The sequence below is a fragment of the Dama dama genome, chromosome 8, assembly GCF_033118175.1.
Source record: "Dama dama isolate Ldn47 chromosome 8, ASM3311817v1, whole genome shotgun sequence".
In the NCBI taxonomy this organism is placed as follows: Eukaryota; Metazoa; Chordata; class Mammalia; order Artiodactyla; family Cervidae; genus Dama; species Dama dama.
Window position 1 is genome coordinate 37772428 of NC_083688.1, and position 15971 is coordinate 37788398.

The following is a 15971-nucleotide window of genomic DNA, read 5'->3' on the forward strand; positions in this document are numbered from 1 at the left end:
TGGGTTTCAGTGAGACAAACCCCTGATTTTATGAAGTAACAAACTGAGTGAATCAGCCCAAACAAGAGTTGATAGGGGACTGAGCAGCTGACTATCAAACCAATTCGTAGATAAAGAAAAAACAAGCTTATTACTAGTGTGACCAATGTCATAGCAACCCAAAAAAATTAAATCAAACTCAAAGTCACTGTTGAATTTTCTATCAATAACTTTAGCAACATCTACTAATGATGTGAGCACCCAGACATAATTTTGATTTGAAGGCAAACTACCAAAAACTGTTGAGAAAATTACCAAAGTACCCCCCAAAATATTAAATGTATCTCTTTTTTATTTTAGTAACTGGTAGTCAAAGATAAGGAACAGCTTAAAACCAAACTGCTTTCAGAAATAAAATTTTATTCACAACAATTAGTATTTCATAATAAATAAAGGGTGACAGTAAATTGACCCTTTGTCTTCTTAAAGGCTATTAACTAACAGGAAATTCAATATCCTTTACTTTACATTTTCAAATGTTAAGACAATGTCAAGGCAAAACAGGCAAAAAACTTTCTTATTTTGGAGGGGGGGAAAAAACCTTCAAATTTAATCTTGAGCCACTTAGTTATTTTTTTCCCTCTGCTGACCACCTGATCATCTACAAATTAAAGTAGCAGTTGTTAATCTTGAGACTTCTTAATTGTAACCACATATGAGCTTTAATTTCTCTTAAACTATAACAAACAAACAACATTCTTTCTCCATATCACATTGAGTTAGTGTCTGGTTCAGTAATCCCTCTAGGACTGAAAAGGCATTTTGGAATGTGAGTTGAATCTTTTTTTTTTTTTTAATTACTTATGCCAAAAGTAATTCTATTTATTTCCTTCCAAAAGACATGGTAAGTCTACATAATTAGCTTGTAATTTGTATTGTTAAATACAGCCAAGATGGTTCTATAAATTCCTCTCTGGCATTCTCATCATATGACCTAGAATTATAAATCAAAGATGCATCATTATGGATTAGAAATTCAAAAAAATCAAAATTTTTAGAGTGAAATTACTGTTAAATCAAGACACTGACATAAGACATGATGAGCACGGCAGTTCTAAATGTGTAAGGCAAACAAGGTATTCCCCCCAAAGAATCTTCTCAAGAATCTGGTCTAAGAACAGTAACCCTAAGTTAAATGTGAAAAGTTTGTTACCACTGGGAGAATCATAGACTTGATTTTAATGATTTTCCTCAATAAATAATTAAAGAGAAAGGGAAGATAAAGGTAGCATGGGGAGAGATTATTTCAGGAAAAGAGCTGAAAGAATGCTGATGACAGGCATGACACAAGCCCTGAAATCCATAATCCCCTTGAAAAGGAAAGGAGACAGAAATGCCTTACCCCAGCCTATCAGGGTGAAGCCCCACAGGCACTTGGTGTCCGAAAAGAATGCCACAAAGATTAAACTATGCAGATAGAGACCTTCCACCAAAATCCAATAGTAGTTTGTAGCCAAGAAGTAAATAAACATCACAACAGCCATCTTGCACCCAATCTGTTACAAATAAACCAACATGGCACCATATTAGAACTCCTAATCATACTGTTTCCAACATTAGACCACTAAAAAGCAGTTCCTCCATTTCTTTTTTAGAATCTAATGTCTCTTATACATGGGGAAGCCAAGACTTTTGAAAGAGGCCAGAACAATGTTATTTAAATATAGCATTTCTAAGACTGCTGGCTTGATTTTATTTTTAAAATAAAATTTTTTTTCCTTTAGAAGTAACAAGAAATCACTTTTCCTCAATTTATTCAAAAAAGAATATTTGATAATCAAAGAAAATTAGGAAAGTACAGAAAAGCATAAAGAAGAAATTTACCTATCATTCTACCATGAATTTATTTTATTCTGGACTTTGTTATACTCCAAAAGTTAAACGGCTTAAAACATTAAATGTTTAATGTGTCTTATGAATCCATGGATTGGTTAGGTGATTCTACTGATCTGGGAGAAGCTCAGGTAATCTTGACTAGGTTCACTCATAGAAGTCTACCTTCAACTGGCATACCATCATACCCACTTCATCCTTTATTTTAAAAAAGTCACAAATCCAATGAAGAATTAGAATCAGCAGAGATGATAGTGAATTACAGGGAAAAGGACAAAGATAACTATGGCATTAATTCACACCATCAAGAAAATCAATCTACTCTACCTAATTTCCAGATATACTGCTTCAAGATGATAATGCTCTCCATTAACTAAATGACTGGGTAATTGTACATACTTAAAAACACTACGATATCTAAGAACAAAATCAAGTACTATGGAATCTTACATGGGAACAAGTCTTTGGGTCCCTAATAAAGGAACTAAATCCCCTGGATTTTTAAATCCCAAGCTTCTAGTTTTGCAGGTAGGTTTTTCTCTTACTTTTAGAAGTGGTGAGCCATGCAAGGGGTCATGAGGAAAACACTTACATATTGTGATTTGTCCACAGCAGGCATGTCTATGGAGCTTTGTAGGTCATCCTGCAGTATCAGGGACCGAAGCTCCTTTACTCCTATGTGAGCATGGACCACTCTGTCCTTGACAAAGATGCTTGCAGCCCTCAGCATGAAAGACACAAATAAATGCATGTGGATATAGTTCCTAGTACAATGCAGTCGTCTACAGAGAGAAAATATTTAGTATTTAGATCTGAATAAAATTAGAAATGGAGAAAGAAAATACATAAATGAGCTCAAACTACCCCCCCAAAAGAAGAAATATAGTAAAGCTGAACAAAAAGAGCAACAATTGGAGTCAAAAACTAAAATATAATTTTTTGAGAATTAATTTCAAATATATCCTGATCAGCTACCATGTTTATCCAGATTATGCAGTGTTAAATATTATACTACAGTATAATATTATAATATAGCATTATATTATGTGTGCGTTCATGCTAAGTTGCTTCAGTCATATTCAACTTTTATGTGACCCCATGGACTATAGCCCACTAGGCTCTTCTGTCCATAGGATTTCCCAGGCTAGTATACTAGAGTGGGTTGCCGTTTCCTTCTCTAGGGGATCTTCCCAACCCAGAGATCAAACCCGCATCTCCTGCATTGGCAGGCATATTCTTTACCACTGAGCCACCTGAGAAGCCCCTGTTTCTTCCTGTATGGTATCAAATCATCTAGAGATTATTTAAGATGAATTTCTGTCCCATGCCACCAAAATCATTTGGAAAAAGTGAAATAAGCCTTCACATCATGAGTGAAAATTTTTCTAACTCGTTTTGACAATACTCTGCATCACTTAGCGAAAATAGACTGCAATGCAGACCCACTGTTTTAATGGTTTCATACTGCTTTGAGGCTTTAAGTCTTTAAACAAACAAACAATGAAGAATAACCCTGAATTTTTCATGAAAAATAACTTATCAAAGTCAAATAATATAACATGAGGTTGAATTCAGAAACTTGCATTTAGGGAAAGTATCTGGAGGCACAGATTGTGAGAGGTCTCTGTCTTTGATGAATAAGAAACAGACCTGCCCCTTCACAGAGGCAGTGATTGAGAATTACTCACCTGAAGTAACCAATGATGAGAATAGCCACGGCCAGGGATGCAAAGGAGACAGAGTATCCGATAGTGTACATGACAAAGAGGCGTTCAAAGAACTCTTGCTGCAGGGCAATAGATTTAATCAGAAACGCATATCTGATGGAGGTAAATTAAGAGCATGCATTTAAAAGACAGGCAATGTGTCGCCACATTCATATAATATATAGATTATTTTTATGGCCTTCCTTTTACTCCCCAAATTCAAGTCAACATTAACATATAATAAAATAATCGGCATTTCTTCTTGCTTTAAGTGAGGCCAAACTCAATGTTTCAAGATTCACGTCATGGATTTTTTGCAGTGTTCATTTTAACTAGTTGGAATTAAATATCTAACGTGATATTTGGAGTAAATAAAACACACTGAAGGATGATTTTAAAACTAGTCAAAAGGATATATCACTTTTGGAATATTATTTCTAGTTTCCTTTCACTTTTCTACCAAGCTGTAGTTTCTATGAAAGCAAAATGTGCAGATTTTAAATGAGCAGTGTGATGGGTTTTGACAAACTGATTTCTTTGCGCCACTAGCTAGTCAAAAATCCACCCACCATCCACCCCCCAGGTTAACTACTGTTCCAATTTCTGTCATCACAAATTGGCTTTATCTGTTCATGTACTTCATATATTTCTTGACTGTTCTTAGACTTCTTAGAATTATGTAGTGGACACTCTTTTTTGTCAAGACACTGTTATGATATTCACTGATAATATTACATGAATCAACAGTTCATTCCTTTTTCTTCTTTCGTATTTCAAAATGACTATAGATTCAAAAGAAGTAGGAAAAGACAGTAAGGAAGGTCCTATGTACCCCTTCACCAGTATCCTACAATGCTTGCGTCTAATTACACTAAAATACCAAACTAGGAATTTGGCATTGGTGCAATTTATGTGTTGACAGTTCTGTGTCATTTTATCACATATGAAAAAATTTTAAACATTTCTGCAGTCGAGCTACAGAAATATTCCATTACAACAAAGATCTTGCTCCTGCTGTTCCTTTTACAGTCATACCTACCCTCTTCCTCTCCACCATCCTTATCACCCACCAAACATTAATCTGTTTTCTACCTCTACAATTCTGTCATTTCATAAATGGAGAAATGAAATCCTACAGAACATGAACTTTGAGCCTGGCAGGATCCATTCAGGTTGTTACCCATACCAAGTTTGTTCTTTTTTATTGCTGCACTGTTTGTGGCAAATGATTAGAATAATTAAGAGATATAGCTAAACTAGGGCTTTCCAGGTGGTGCTAGCTGTAGAGAAGCTGCCTGCCAATGCAGGAGACATAAGAGGCATAGGTTCACTCCTTGGGTCAGCAAGATCCCCTGGAGGAGGGCATGGCAACCCACTCCAGTATTCTTGCCTGGAGAATCCCAAGGACAGAGGAGCCTGGAGAGCTACAGTCCATGGGGTCACTAAGAGTCAGACGTGACTGAGTAACTTAGCACACTGCATGGTATGTACCTAACCATCATTATACTTGAAATAAGTTTCAGACTTTGTAGATAACATACAAAGTTGGGTCATGTTTCTTATAGACTCTTCTAATTTCTGTTAATTGGTATCTTAAGATATTTATTTTTAATATAACATTGATATAATATTAAGGCTAAGTCCATTCTATATTTTTATTTTCTGTTATGTTTTTCATTACTGTGTTTTAGTTTTCTGGCCATCCCTGAATTACTTGAACAATTTGTAGAATTCCATTTTGATGTATATTTTTGGTGGTGGCTTTTGGTGGTGGCTCTAGGTATTATACTATATAACTTAATGTGGAAGATTTGATCACTGAATTTTCAACTTTCTTCTTTTCTAGTTAAGTATTGAGAGCTATAAATCTATCTCAACATCTGCTTTTGCTGTTTTCCACAGTCTTTGATATATATTGAGCTTTCATATTTATCCAAACTTTTGCCATTGGTCACATAATTTTCAACTATTTATGAATTCTCTACATATTTTTTTTTCTGATTTCATACGTTTATTGGCATTGTCCAAAATATTGTTTTATTCTTTAATGGAAAAAAGCTATTAATATTCAAATGAAAAGGATCACATTAAAAAACTTGTATGTAAGAAACAGCCTCCAAGAACATCCAAGCAGCAAGTCAGAGGGAGAGAAAAATGCTTCAACAGCCCATCAGTTTTCTTCAAAATATTACTTGACGGGATACAACTCATTTCACTGGCTATGACAATTCATAGAATTTTTCATTGTTTTCTTGAGACGCAAAAGTTCACTGTTGCAGTGTTTTCAAATGACCAGTCAAGGGTTACTTCTCAGTTAAAAAGGCCACTGGTAGGTTCCTCGGACTGGAAAGGACGTTCCTTCACTGCAGGAAAATGAGCTCCCAAGAAAAGAAAGCTGAAGTCTTTGCAGAGCCTCTCACAACTCATCCTTCTCCAGGTCACCCAGCTCCACGTCACTGAGGTCAATGTCGTCTTCCACGGGAAGCGCGCCATCCTTGCCATCCCAAGGCTCCCTGGTGCTGATGACAGAGAAAGCCCCACCTCTCTACATATTTTAGTTGATTTTCTATTGATTCTTTTGTGGTCAGAGAACATATATAGCCTGTGTGATTTTAATCTTGAGATTTACTGAAACTTGTTTTATACCCCAGCATATGTTCTATCTTGGTAAACTTTGGTAACTACTTTAAAAGAATATGAATTTTTCAGTTTTTGTGACTGAAGTAAAGTGAAGTGAAAGTCGCTCAGTCGTGTCTGACTCTTTGCAAACCCACAGACTGTAGCCCGCCAGGCTCCTCTATCCATGGGATTCTTCAGTCAAGAATACCAGAGTGGGTAGACATTCCCTCCTCAAGGGGATCTTCCAGACCCAGGGATCAAGTTCTGGATCTCCTGCATTATAAGTAGATTATTTATCACCATCTAAGCCATCTGGCACCCCCCTCCAGTGTTCTTGCCTGGAGAATCCCAGGGACGGGAGCCTGGTGGGCCATCTATGGGGTCGCACAGAGTCGGACACGACTGACGTGACTTAGCAGCAGCAGCAAGCCATCAGGGAAACCTTTGAAGCTCCTAAACACATGTATATTTAGGATTATTTCCTCTTGGTAAATTGATTCTTCATAATTTTAAATATTGCTGTCTTGGTAATGCTCTTTGTCTTGATGTCTACATTTCTCAAAGACAGCATACAGTTAAGCCATACTTTTATTATCCATTCTAACAATCTCTGCCTTTTAGGAGAAATGTTTAGTTCACTGACCTCAAATACAATCATTGCTGTGACTGGGTTTAGATCTAACATATAGGTTATTTGCATTCTATATGTCTATCTTTTCTCTGAGCCTCTGTACCTACTTCCTTACCTTTTATTGGGGGTTGGGGGATGGGGAACTTAATCAGGTATTTATTAGTATTTCACTTGTGTTTTCTTTTAGCAGTTACTATAGAGACTTGGTTATGCATCTTGCAGTTATCAGACCTACATTTAATAATATTGAACTATTTCACCATATAAATAGATATTTACAATTATGTACCTAATTTTGCTCCCCTGGCCTTTGTCACATCTAGATTTTGTTCTACATAATTTACAAACCCTAATGAGAGGTTATTGTGTTTGCTTTAAGCAGTCAGCAGACTTTTAAATGACTTAAATTATAGATATAAAGATGGATGTAAACATAGCAATAAATAAGGATAGGTATATAGTTCTACTTATTATTTTAGTCTGTCATTTTTATCCACATATGTATCTATTTTGGTACTCCTCATCCTTTCCTGTCAATCTTTGCTTCCATCTGATATATTTCTCTCCCATCTAGAGAATTTTTTTGAGCATTTCTTATGCAGAAGTCTGATAAAGATGAATTCTCTCAGATTTTTTTCTGTCTGAAAAAATCATTATTTCCCTTTATCTTAATGCATATTATCACTTTTAGAATGCCATTCCATTGTATCCAGGCCTCTACTGTTTAACTAAAAGACAAGCATCCTTTTAGTTTATGTTCTCCTGAATATCATGTGCCCTTTTCCTCTCACTGCTTTTAAGATTTTCTTCTTACCTTGATTTATAGCATTTTAACTATGATGTGTCAAAGTATGGCTTTCTTTTTATTTAATCTGCTTAGGGTTTTCTGAATACCTGGGACCTGTGATTGATTTATTTCACCCACTTTATAAAATTACCGGCCATTGCCTTCTGAAATATTTATTTTGTCCTATTCTTTCCCTCTCTTCTTACCCCTAATTTCACATATCTTAGACAATTACATATCATCTCACAGTCTCAGTTCTGTTTATTAAATTTATTTTTTCTCCTAATGTTTCACTTGGAAAATTTCTGTAGCCTTCTTTTCAAGTTCACTGATGTTTATCATGCTGTGTCCAGTATTCTATTGAGCATATCAAATAAATTCTTCATTTAGAATTGAATACTTCAATTCTAGAATTTCCTTTTTTTTTAAGTTTTCATTTCTTTGTCAGTTTTCCCATCTGTTTATGCACTTTTTTCACTAAATCAGCTAACATATTTATGAGTCATTACCTGGAAATTACAACATCTAGATCATCTATTTTTTCTGCTTTGTTTTTACTCTAGATTTGGGGTCCCTACTTTGTAATTTTTTATTACACTATGGGCACTGTAAGTAAAAGAAGAGTTGGAACTGAAGCATGTAATATTGAGGCAGGAGGCAGATGGGCACCCCTCTCCTACCAGGGTAAAGCAAATTGGAGATTCATTCTCTATTGACCAAAACTCTAAGACAAGAATGAAAGTGAAAGTGAAAGTGAAGTCGCTCAGTCATGTCCGACTCTTTGCGACCCCATGGACTGTAGCCTAACCGGCTCCTCTGTCCATGGAATTTTCCAGGCAAGAGTACTGGAGTGGGTTGCCATTTCCTTCTCCAGGGTATCTTCCCAACCCAGGGATTGAACCCGGGTCTCCCACATTGCAGGCAGACGCTTTACCATCTGAGCCACCAGGGGAGCCCCAAGACAAGAATAGAGGGGCAATTATGGGAGGGGGCTGGACCTTCCACAGACCACAAAGTTCTCGTTTCCGGAAGTTGGGAGACCTCCTGGACCACATATGTGCAGAAAAGGCCCATTGGAGGCCAAAGGGGAGTCACCCTGCTTATTTAACTTATATTCAGAGCACATCATGAGAAACACTGGGCTGGAAGAAGCACAAGCTGGAATCAAGATTGCCGGGAGAAATATCAATAACCTCAAATAGGCAGATGACACCACCCTTATGGCAGAAAGTGAAGAGGAACTAAAAAGCTTCTTGATGAAGGTGAAAGAGGAGAGTGAAAAAGTTGGCTTAAAGCTCAACATTCAGAAAACTAAGATCATGGCATCTGGCCCCATCACTTCATGACAAATAGATGGGGAAACAGTGGAAACAGTGTCAGACTTTATTTTTGAGGGCTCCGAAATCACTGCAGATGGTGATTGCAGCCATGAAATTAAAAGACGCTTACTCCTTGGAAACAAAGTTATGACCAACCTAGATAGCATGTTAAAAAGCAGAGACATTACTTTGCCAACAAAGGTCCATCTAGTCAAGGCTATGGTGTTTCCAATGGTCATGTACAGATGTGAGAGTTGGACTGTGAAGAAAGCTGAGCGCCAAAGAATTGATGCTTTTGAACTGTGGTGTTAGAGAAGACTCTTGAGAGTCTCTTGGACTTCAAGGAGGTCCAACCAGTCCATCTTAAAGGAGATCAGTCCTGGGTGTTCATTGGAAGGACTGATGCTGAAGCTGAAACTCCAATACTTTGGCCACCTCATGGGAAGAGTTGACTCATTGGAAAAGACCCTGATGCTGGGAGGGATTGTGGGCAGGAGGAGAAGGGGACGACAGAGGATGAGATGGCTGGATGGCATCACCACTCGATGGACATGGGTTTGGGGGGACTCCGGGAGTTGGTGATGGACAGAGAGGCCTGGCGTGCTGCAGTCCATGGGGTCGCAAAGAGTCGGACACGACTGAGAGACTGAACTGAACTGAAGATGATGGGATCTTAGCACCAGCAGGCTCTAGCGGCCATTATATGGGTTTTTGTCCATAAAACCTGAAAACCTTAGAAAAACTGAAGGTTTTCTAAGCTGCAGAGAAACTCTTTCTGCTTTCTCAACCGTTCATCAGCTATATAAAATTCATATAGCCTTTAGACACAAGAATATGTGATAATTTCTACAGTATGCTGCTGTTTTAAATATAATACTCTAAAGAATTTAACAACCTCATGGCCTCTCATAAGCATTCCCTACCTTTTTGGTCTTTTAATTTCACTTTGCTGTGAATTTCACTTTGCTCTCTAGCCTGCCCTGGGCTTTCTGCATCTCAGAACATGTCTGTCCATTATGCTGCTCTGCTCCAGTTCTCTGCTAGCCACGGCCTCATTTTAGATGAAAACCTCTTGTGCCTAGAAAAGATCTTTCTCAGCTCTATTTTGTCAGGCTTTTCACTCACTGAGATCTGTCATCTCGGGGGTTTCTCTCAGCTTTCCTGCCCTCCCCCAATAGTCATGTTCTAAGTGAGGGCCCCAAATACCCCAAGAGATGTCTCTCAGCTCCTCTGTTCTGTCCCATGCCTTCAGCTAACAGCTACCTCTCACCCAGGGAAGGTCCTACGTACATCTTGGGAAGTTTCTCTGCGTCCGCCTACATTGCCCCCAGTCTTTAACCCACTGCCTCCAGAAACTCAGTGAAGGCTCATGGGTAAGAACTGGCTGATGGGTAATAGCTCACCCTGACTAGGCTTCATTTCTTGGAATTCTAAGCCTTTATTCTAGTCTTCATCTGATGGAAGTTCTTTTAAAAAATGGTTCTTTTCTTTTTATCCCCTTCTATAGCCTGGTTGCTCCTCTTCTAGTGCAAAAACAGGGATAAATACAGCCACAGGTCTCTTCTGTCATAAGAAAAGGATTTCCTCTTTCTGCAATTAGGTTCATTTAGATTTCTTGGCATCTTCAGCTCACTGACAGGCTTTTACAGATTATTAATGTTGCGTCTTGCTCAGCTTATTCTTAATGCTGCAGCTTCTCACTGGAACTTCTTCCTGACTGGAAGTAGAAGACTGTCTCTTACTGCCTTTTTAAAACATTTATGACACATTTTCTCTTAATAAAATGTTAAACTTTTATAGAAAATATTTGGATAATGTGTAAAATGAGAGAGAGAGAGGGGGAAAACTCCATAATTCCCACACAAGCAAAAAGAAACACTGCATTTCGTGTATTTCTTTTCCTTCTATTTCTGTGTATGATTTCTTATTGTTTTGAATATTTGCATCCCCAATTTATATACAACTTTATTATCTGATTTTCTCTCAAGTAATTGAATAACAAAATATTTTCCCAAGACCACAAACTCTTTACACAAAATACATATTTCAGCTGATTTACCCAGCTCTTCATTGGAAATTTAAATTCTTCAAAATATTCACTATAATAATTAATGGTTCAATGAACACTATTCCATTCAGTACCCCCAACCCCAAATTTTTATGCTTAAATCTCAGAAATAAAATTATAAGGTCAAAGGACAAGACCCTCTTGAAGTCTCTTAGTATATATTGTTAAATTGTTGTCCAAAAATTCATATAGCCTTTAGACAGAAGGCTATATGAAATTTTCTACAGTATGCTGCCATTTTAAATATAATACTCTAAAGAATTTAACAACCTCATGGCCTCTCATAAGCAATCCCTGAATTTTTTGGCTTTTAATTTTTGAAATCGTTTTCTGGACAAAATTTTTGGAGCGGGGTTGCCATTTTCTCCTCCAAGGGAATCTTCCCATCCTAGGGATCAAACCTACATCTCCACGTCTCCCACATTACAGGCAGATTCTTTACTAGCGATCCACTGAGGAAGCTATACTCCCTTTTTATTAAAAGTAATTCTCTCATTTGTCAAGTGAATGATATGAAAATTATTTAAAGAATGAAACAATAGATATTTTAAAAGTCTTGTCTTATTTTCCCTATAAAAATGTGGCATGTATTCTAAATTCACTGTTTTTACTTTTACCTTTTGTTTCTTATACAAAAATTCTGATTACAACCATCAATAATTAATATCTCATATATAAGTAATATAACTTTGCCCTACAGCATATCAAAACTTTAAGAGCTATCCAGTTTTCTTATTAAAAGATTTTTTACATTTCTTAAGTTTCTCTAATTACTACTTAAGGGTTGTAAACAACAGAAAATACTCTGTACTTTTAATTAAGGAGATAAAATTACTTATGACTAACAAAATGAACTTCTTATTGCCAAATTCAGACTTAAATTGAGGAAAGTAGGGGAAACCACTAGACCATTCAGGTATGCCCTAAATCAAATCCCTTATGACTATACAGTGGAAGTGAGAAATAGATTTAAGGGACTAGATCTGATAAACAGAGCGCCTGATGAACTATGGACGGAGGTTCGTGACACTGTACAGGAGACAGGGATCAAGACCATCCTCAAGGAAAAGAAATGCAAAAAGGCAAAATGGTTGTCTGAGGAGGCCTTACAAATAGCTGTGAAAAGAAGACAAGCAAAAAGCAAAGGAAAAAAAGAAAGATATTCCCATTTGAATGCAGAGTTCCAAAGAAGAGCAAGGAGAGATAAGAAAGCCTTCCTCAGCGATCAATGCAAAGAAATAGAGGAAAACAACAGAATGGGAAAGACTAGAGATCTCTCCAGGATGGGGAACACATGTAAATCCATGGCTGATTCATGTCAATGTGTGGCAAAAACCACTACAATATTGTAAAGTAATTAGCCTCCAACTAATAAAAATAAATGGAAAAAAATAAAAAGAAAAATAAAAAGAAAATCAGAGATACCAAGGGAACATTTGATGCAAAGATGGGTTCGATAAAGGACAGAAATGGTATGGACCTAACAGAAGCAGAAGATATTAAGAAGAGGTGGCAAGAATACACGAAAGAACTGTACAAAAAAAGATCTTCATGACCCAGATAATCACGATGGTGTGATCACTTACCTAGAGCAAGACATCCTGGAATGTGAAGTCAGGTGGGCCTTAGAAAGCATCACTACGAACAAAGCTAGTGGAGGTGATGGAATTCCCGTTGAGCTATTTCAAATCCTGAAAGATGATGCTATAAAAGTGCTGTACTCAATATGCCAGCAAATTTGGAAAACTCAGCAGTGGCCACAGGACTGGAAAAGGTCAGTTTTCATTCCAATCCCAAAGAAAGGCAAGCCCAAAGAATGCTCAAACTACCACAGAATTGTACTAATCTCACACGCTAGTAAAGTAATGCTCAAAATTCTCCAAGCCAGGCTTCAGCGATACATGAACCATGAACTTCCAGATGTTCAAGCTGGTTTTAGAAAAGGCAGAGGAAATAGAGATCAAATTGCCAACATCTGCTGGATCATCAAAAAAGCAAGAGTTCCAGAAAAACATCTATTTCTGCTTTATTGACTATGCCGAAGCCTTTGACTGTGTGGATCACAATAAACTGTGGAAAATTCTGAAAGAGATGGAAATACCAGACCACCTGACCCAACTCTTGAGAAACCTATATGCAGGTCAGGAAGCAACAGTCAGAACTGGAGATGGAACAACAGACTGGTTCCAAATAGGAAAAGGAGTACGTCAAGGCTGTATATTGTCACCCTGCTTATTTAACTTATATGCAGAGTACATCATGAGAAACACTGGGCTGGAAGAAGCACAGACTGGAATCGATATTACCAGGAGAAACATCAATAACCTCAGATATGCAAATGACACCACCCTTATGGCAGAAAGTGAAGAGGAACTAAAAAGTCTCTTGATGAAAGTGAAAGAGGAGAGTGAAAAAGTTGGCTTAAAGCTCAACATTCAGAAAACTAAGATCATGGCATCTAGTCCCATCACTTCATGACAAATAGATGGGGAAACAGTGGAAGCAGTGTCAGACTTTATTTTTTTGGGCTCCAAAATCACTGCAGATGGTGATTGCAGCCATGAAATTAAAAGACGCTTACTCCTTGGAAACAAAGTTATGACCAACCTAGATAGCATATTAAAAAGCAGAGACATTACTTTGCCAACAAAGGCCCATCTAGTCAAGGCTATGGTGTTTCCAGTGGTCATGTATGGATGTGAGAGTTGGACTGTGAAGAAAGCTGAGCGCCAAAGAATTGATGCTTTTGAACTGTGGTGTTGGAGAAGACTCTTGAGAGTCTCTTGGACTGCAAGGAGATCCAACCAGTCCATCTTAAAGGAGATCAGTCCTGGGTGTTCACTGGAAGGACTGATGCTGAAGCTGAAACTCCAATACTTTGGCCACCTCATGGGAAGAGTTGACTCATTGGAAAAGACCCTGATGCTGGGAGGGATTGTGGGCAGGAGGAGAAGGGGACGACAGAGGATGAGATGGCTGGATGGCATCACCGATTCAACGGACATGAGTTTGAGTAAACTCCGGGAGTTGGTGATAGACAGGGAGTCCTGGCGTGCTGCAGTTCATGGGGTCGCAAAGAGTCGGACACGACTGAGCAATGAACTGAACTGAACAAAATTAATCAAAATTTTCAGTTAAATTTTAAATAATATTCATATAACATAGTATTTATTTTGGATATTTTACCATCCTTAGATATTTTGATTCTTGGAACACAGAGCAGTCAAAAAGAATGATTGTAATATTAGAGTTCAATGTAAATTAAATCATGATATAATTTAATGCCATTTAAAAGCTATGAAAATTTTGAATTTGTCATTTAATCCACAAATTTATAACACAGAATGCTAAACATTGTGAATGTTTATCTATTTCAATGAAATTGAAATTATTTTAAAGTGTTTTACATTAACTTGGCTTTGGCTCCATTGTAACATACACAACTAATTTTATCTAAGAAGTATCTCAACAATGAAATACTAAACTGAAGTCTTTTAGCAACTTCCTAAAGAGTCCTTAAGGTGGTAGGGTTTTGTGTTAGAAAAAAAATTAAGGAAAGAAATCCTGACTATTAATGTCTAATCAAACGAGGAACTCTCCAACTCACCAGTTCTCCTGCCATTGTTCCTCCTCCTCCACAACCAAAAAAGATCACCAAGCATAAAGAAAAATGTCTGCTGTTAGGAGAGTTATGTATTATGACTGTTCTCAGGGGTCTCATAAAATCATTTATACTTCAACTTATGTTCACCCCTACCATCATATGACTATGGTGAACTTATGCTCATCCCCATAACATCATGCATTTTATAGAGGAGGTTTCAGTGATAGAAATTTAAGCATAACTTTTAATCTATCTACTATATAAAACCTAAAAGTAACTATCTAGAAGTTTCTGAAGTTTACATGTGATTACCGTATCAGAAATAGCACTGTAAAGAATGTGAAGACCAGGACCCTGCTCTAGACCCTGTCATAACTGAGCTGTGTCACTTGGATCAACCCTTCATCTCTGGTTCTAAGTTGACACACATGTGTACAATTAAGGTATTATGCGAGAAGATCTGTAAGACTCCCCCTTGCTCCTCTTTAACTCTACGTACTCTTAATTTTTCCTACACTGATGAAATCACCTACTGGCAAATCTTATGAGATGAAAAACCCATCTCTACAATTTAAAGTTACTCCAGGAACATATAGTGAGACAAGATGTTGCTATTCATAAGTAACCAAGAAAAAAATCATGAATTATGTTGCTGACTACCTATTTGGATTTTTACACATAATACAGCATCATATAATGTAATATAAACATAATGTAATATAAGTGACACATATTCACAAGTATACATACATATACTTCAGCCAGGTAATTCTAACCAAAAGAAAATACCAAAATGTTTCAGGTCCTAGACTTTTCCTTAACCAGGTACCTGAAAAGCTTTCAACCTTGCTTTTATCTTTTTCAATATTTGTGTCAGATAATATAAGAGTTTTTTGTACAGTGGTTGGTAATCAAGAATTGCATTAAAACATTTTGTTTTCCTTTAGGGTCTCAAAAATACAAAAATAATTACCTTTCCTATGTTGATATCTGGTTGCAGAAAGCGAAGGCAGTCTGAATAATTAGACCATGTTTTATTTAAACTGTGCATAAAATCCCATGTTCCATTGGGGTTACAGTGTCGGAAAGCAACTCCTATAAAGATGTGAAGAAAAACACTGAGATTGCTCAGTTCTTGTAGAGTCTATTATTTTTTAAAAAGGAAGTTTCTATTCCAAATGAATCATTTCACAAAAAATTGAATACCTTTATGATTGAAGTCATAAATATAAGGAGGACACGGGACAGCCAACATTTTCCCCACCGTTCCTCTAGGCCAACAGATGAGTCCATCCCATTCTGGAAAACAGTTTCCTTCTGATAAGGAAAAAATTAAAAAACAGATAAACAAAAATGCAGCTAGAA

At 37.0% G+C, this 15971-nt stretch overlaps 1 protein-coding gene across 1 annotated transcript in view; it reads right to left on the minus strand.

Annotated features, from left to right (window-relative positions):
• The window catches only part of PTH2R (parathyroid hormone 2 receptor), an 80718-nt gene that overhangs the window by 47472 nt on the left and 17275 nt on the right, over nucleotides 1-15971 (minus strand). The window contains exons 3-7 of the mRNA XM_061147932.1: nucleotides 15813-15923; nucleotides 15580-15701; nucleotides 3561-3658; nucleotides 2465-2654; nucleotides 1382-1535 (exon numbers count right to left, since the gene is read on the minus strand). Of these exons, the coding sequence (XP_061003915.1) occupies nucleotides 1382-1535; nucleotides 2465-2654; nucleotides 3561-3658; nucleotides 15580-15701; nucleotides 15813-15923 (675 nt within the window). The remainder of the gene's footprint in view (nucleotides 1-1381; nucleotides 1536-2464; nucleotides 2655-3560; nucleotides 3659-15579; nucleotides 15702-15812; nucleotides 15924-15971) is intronic.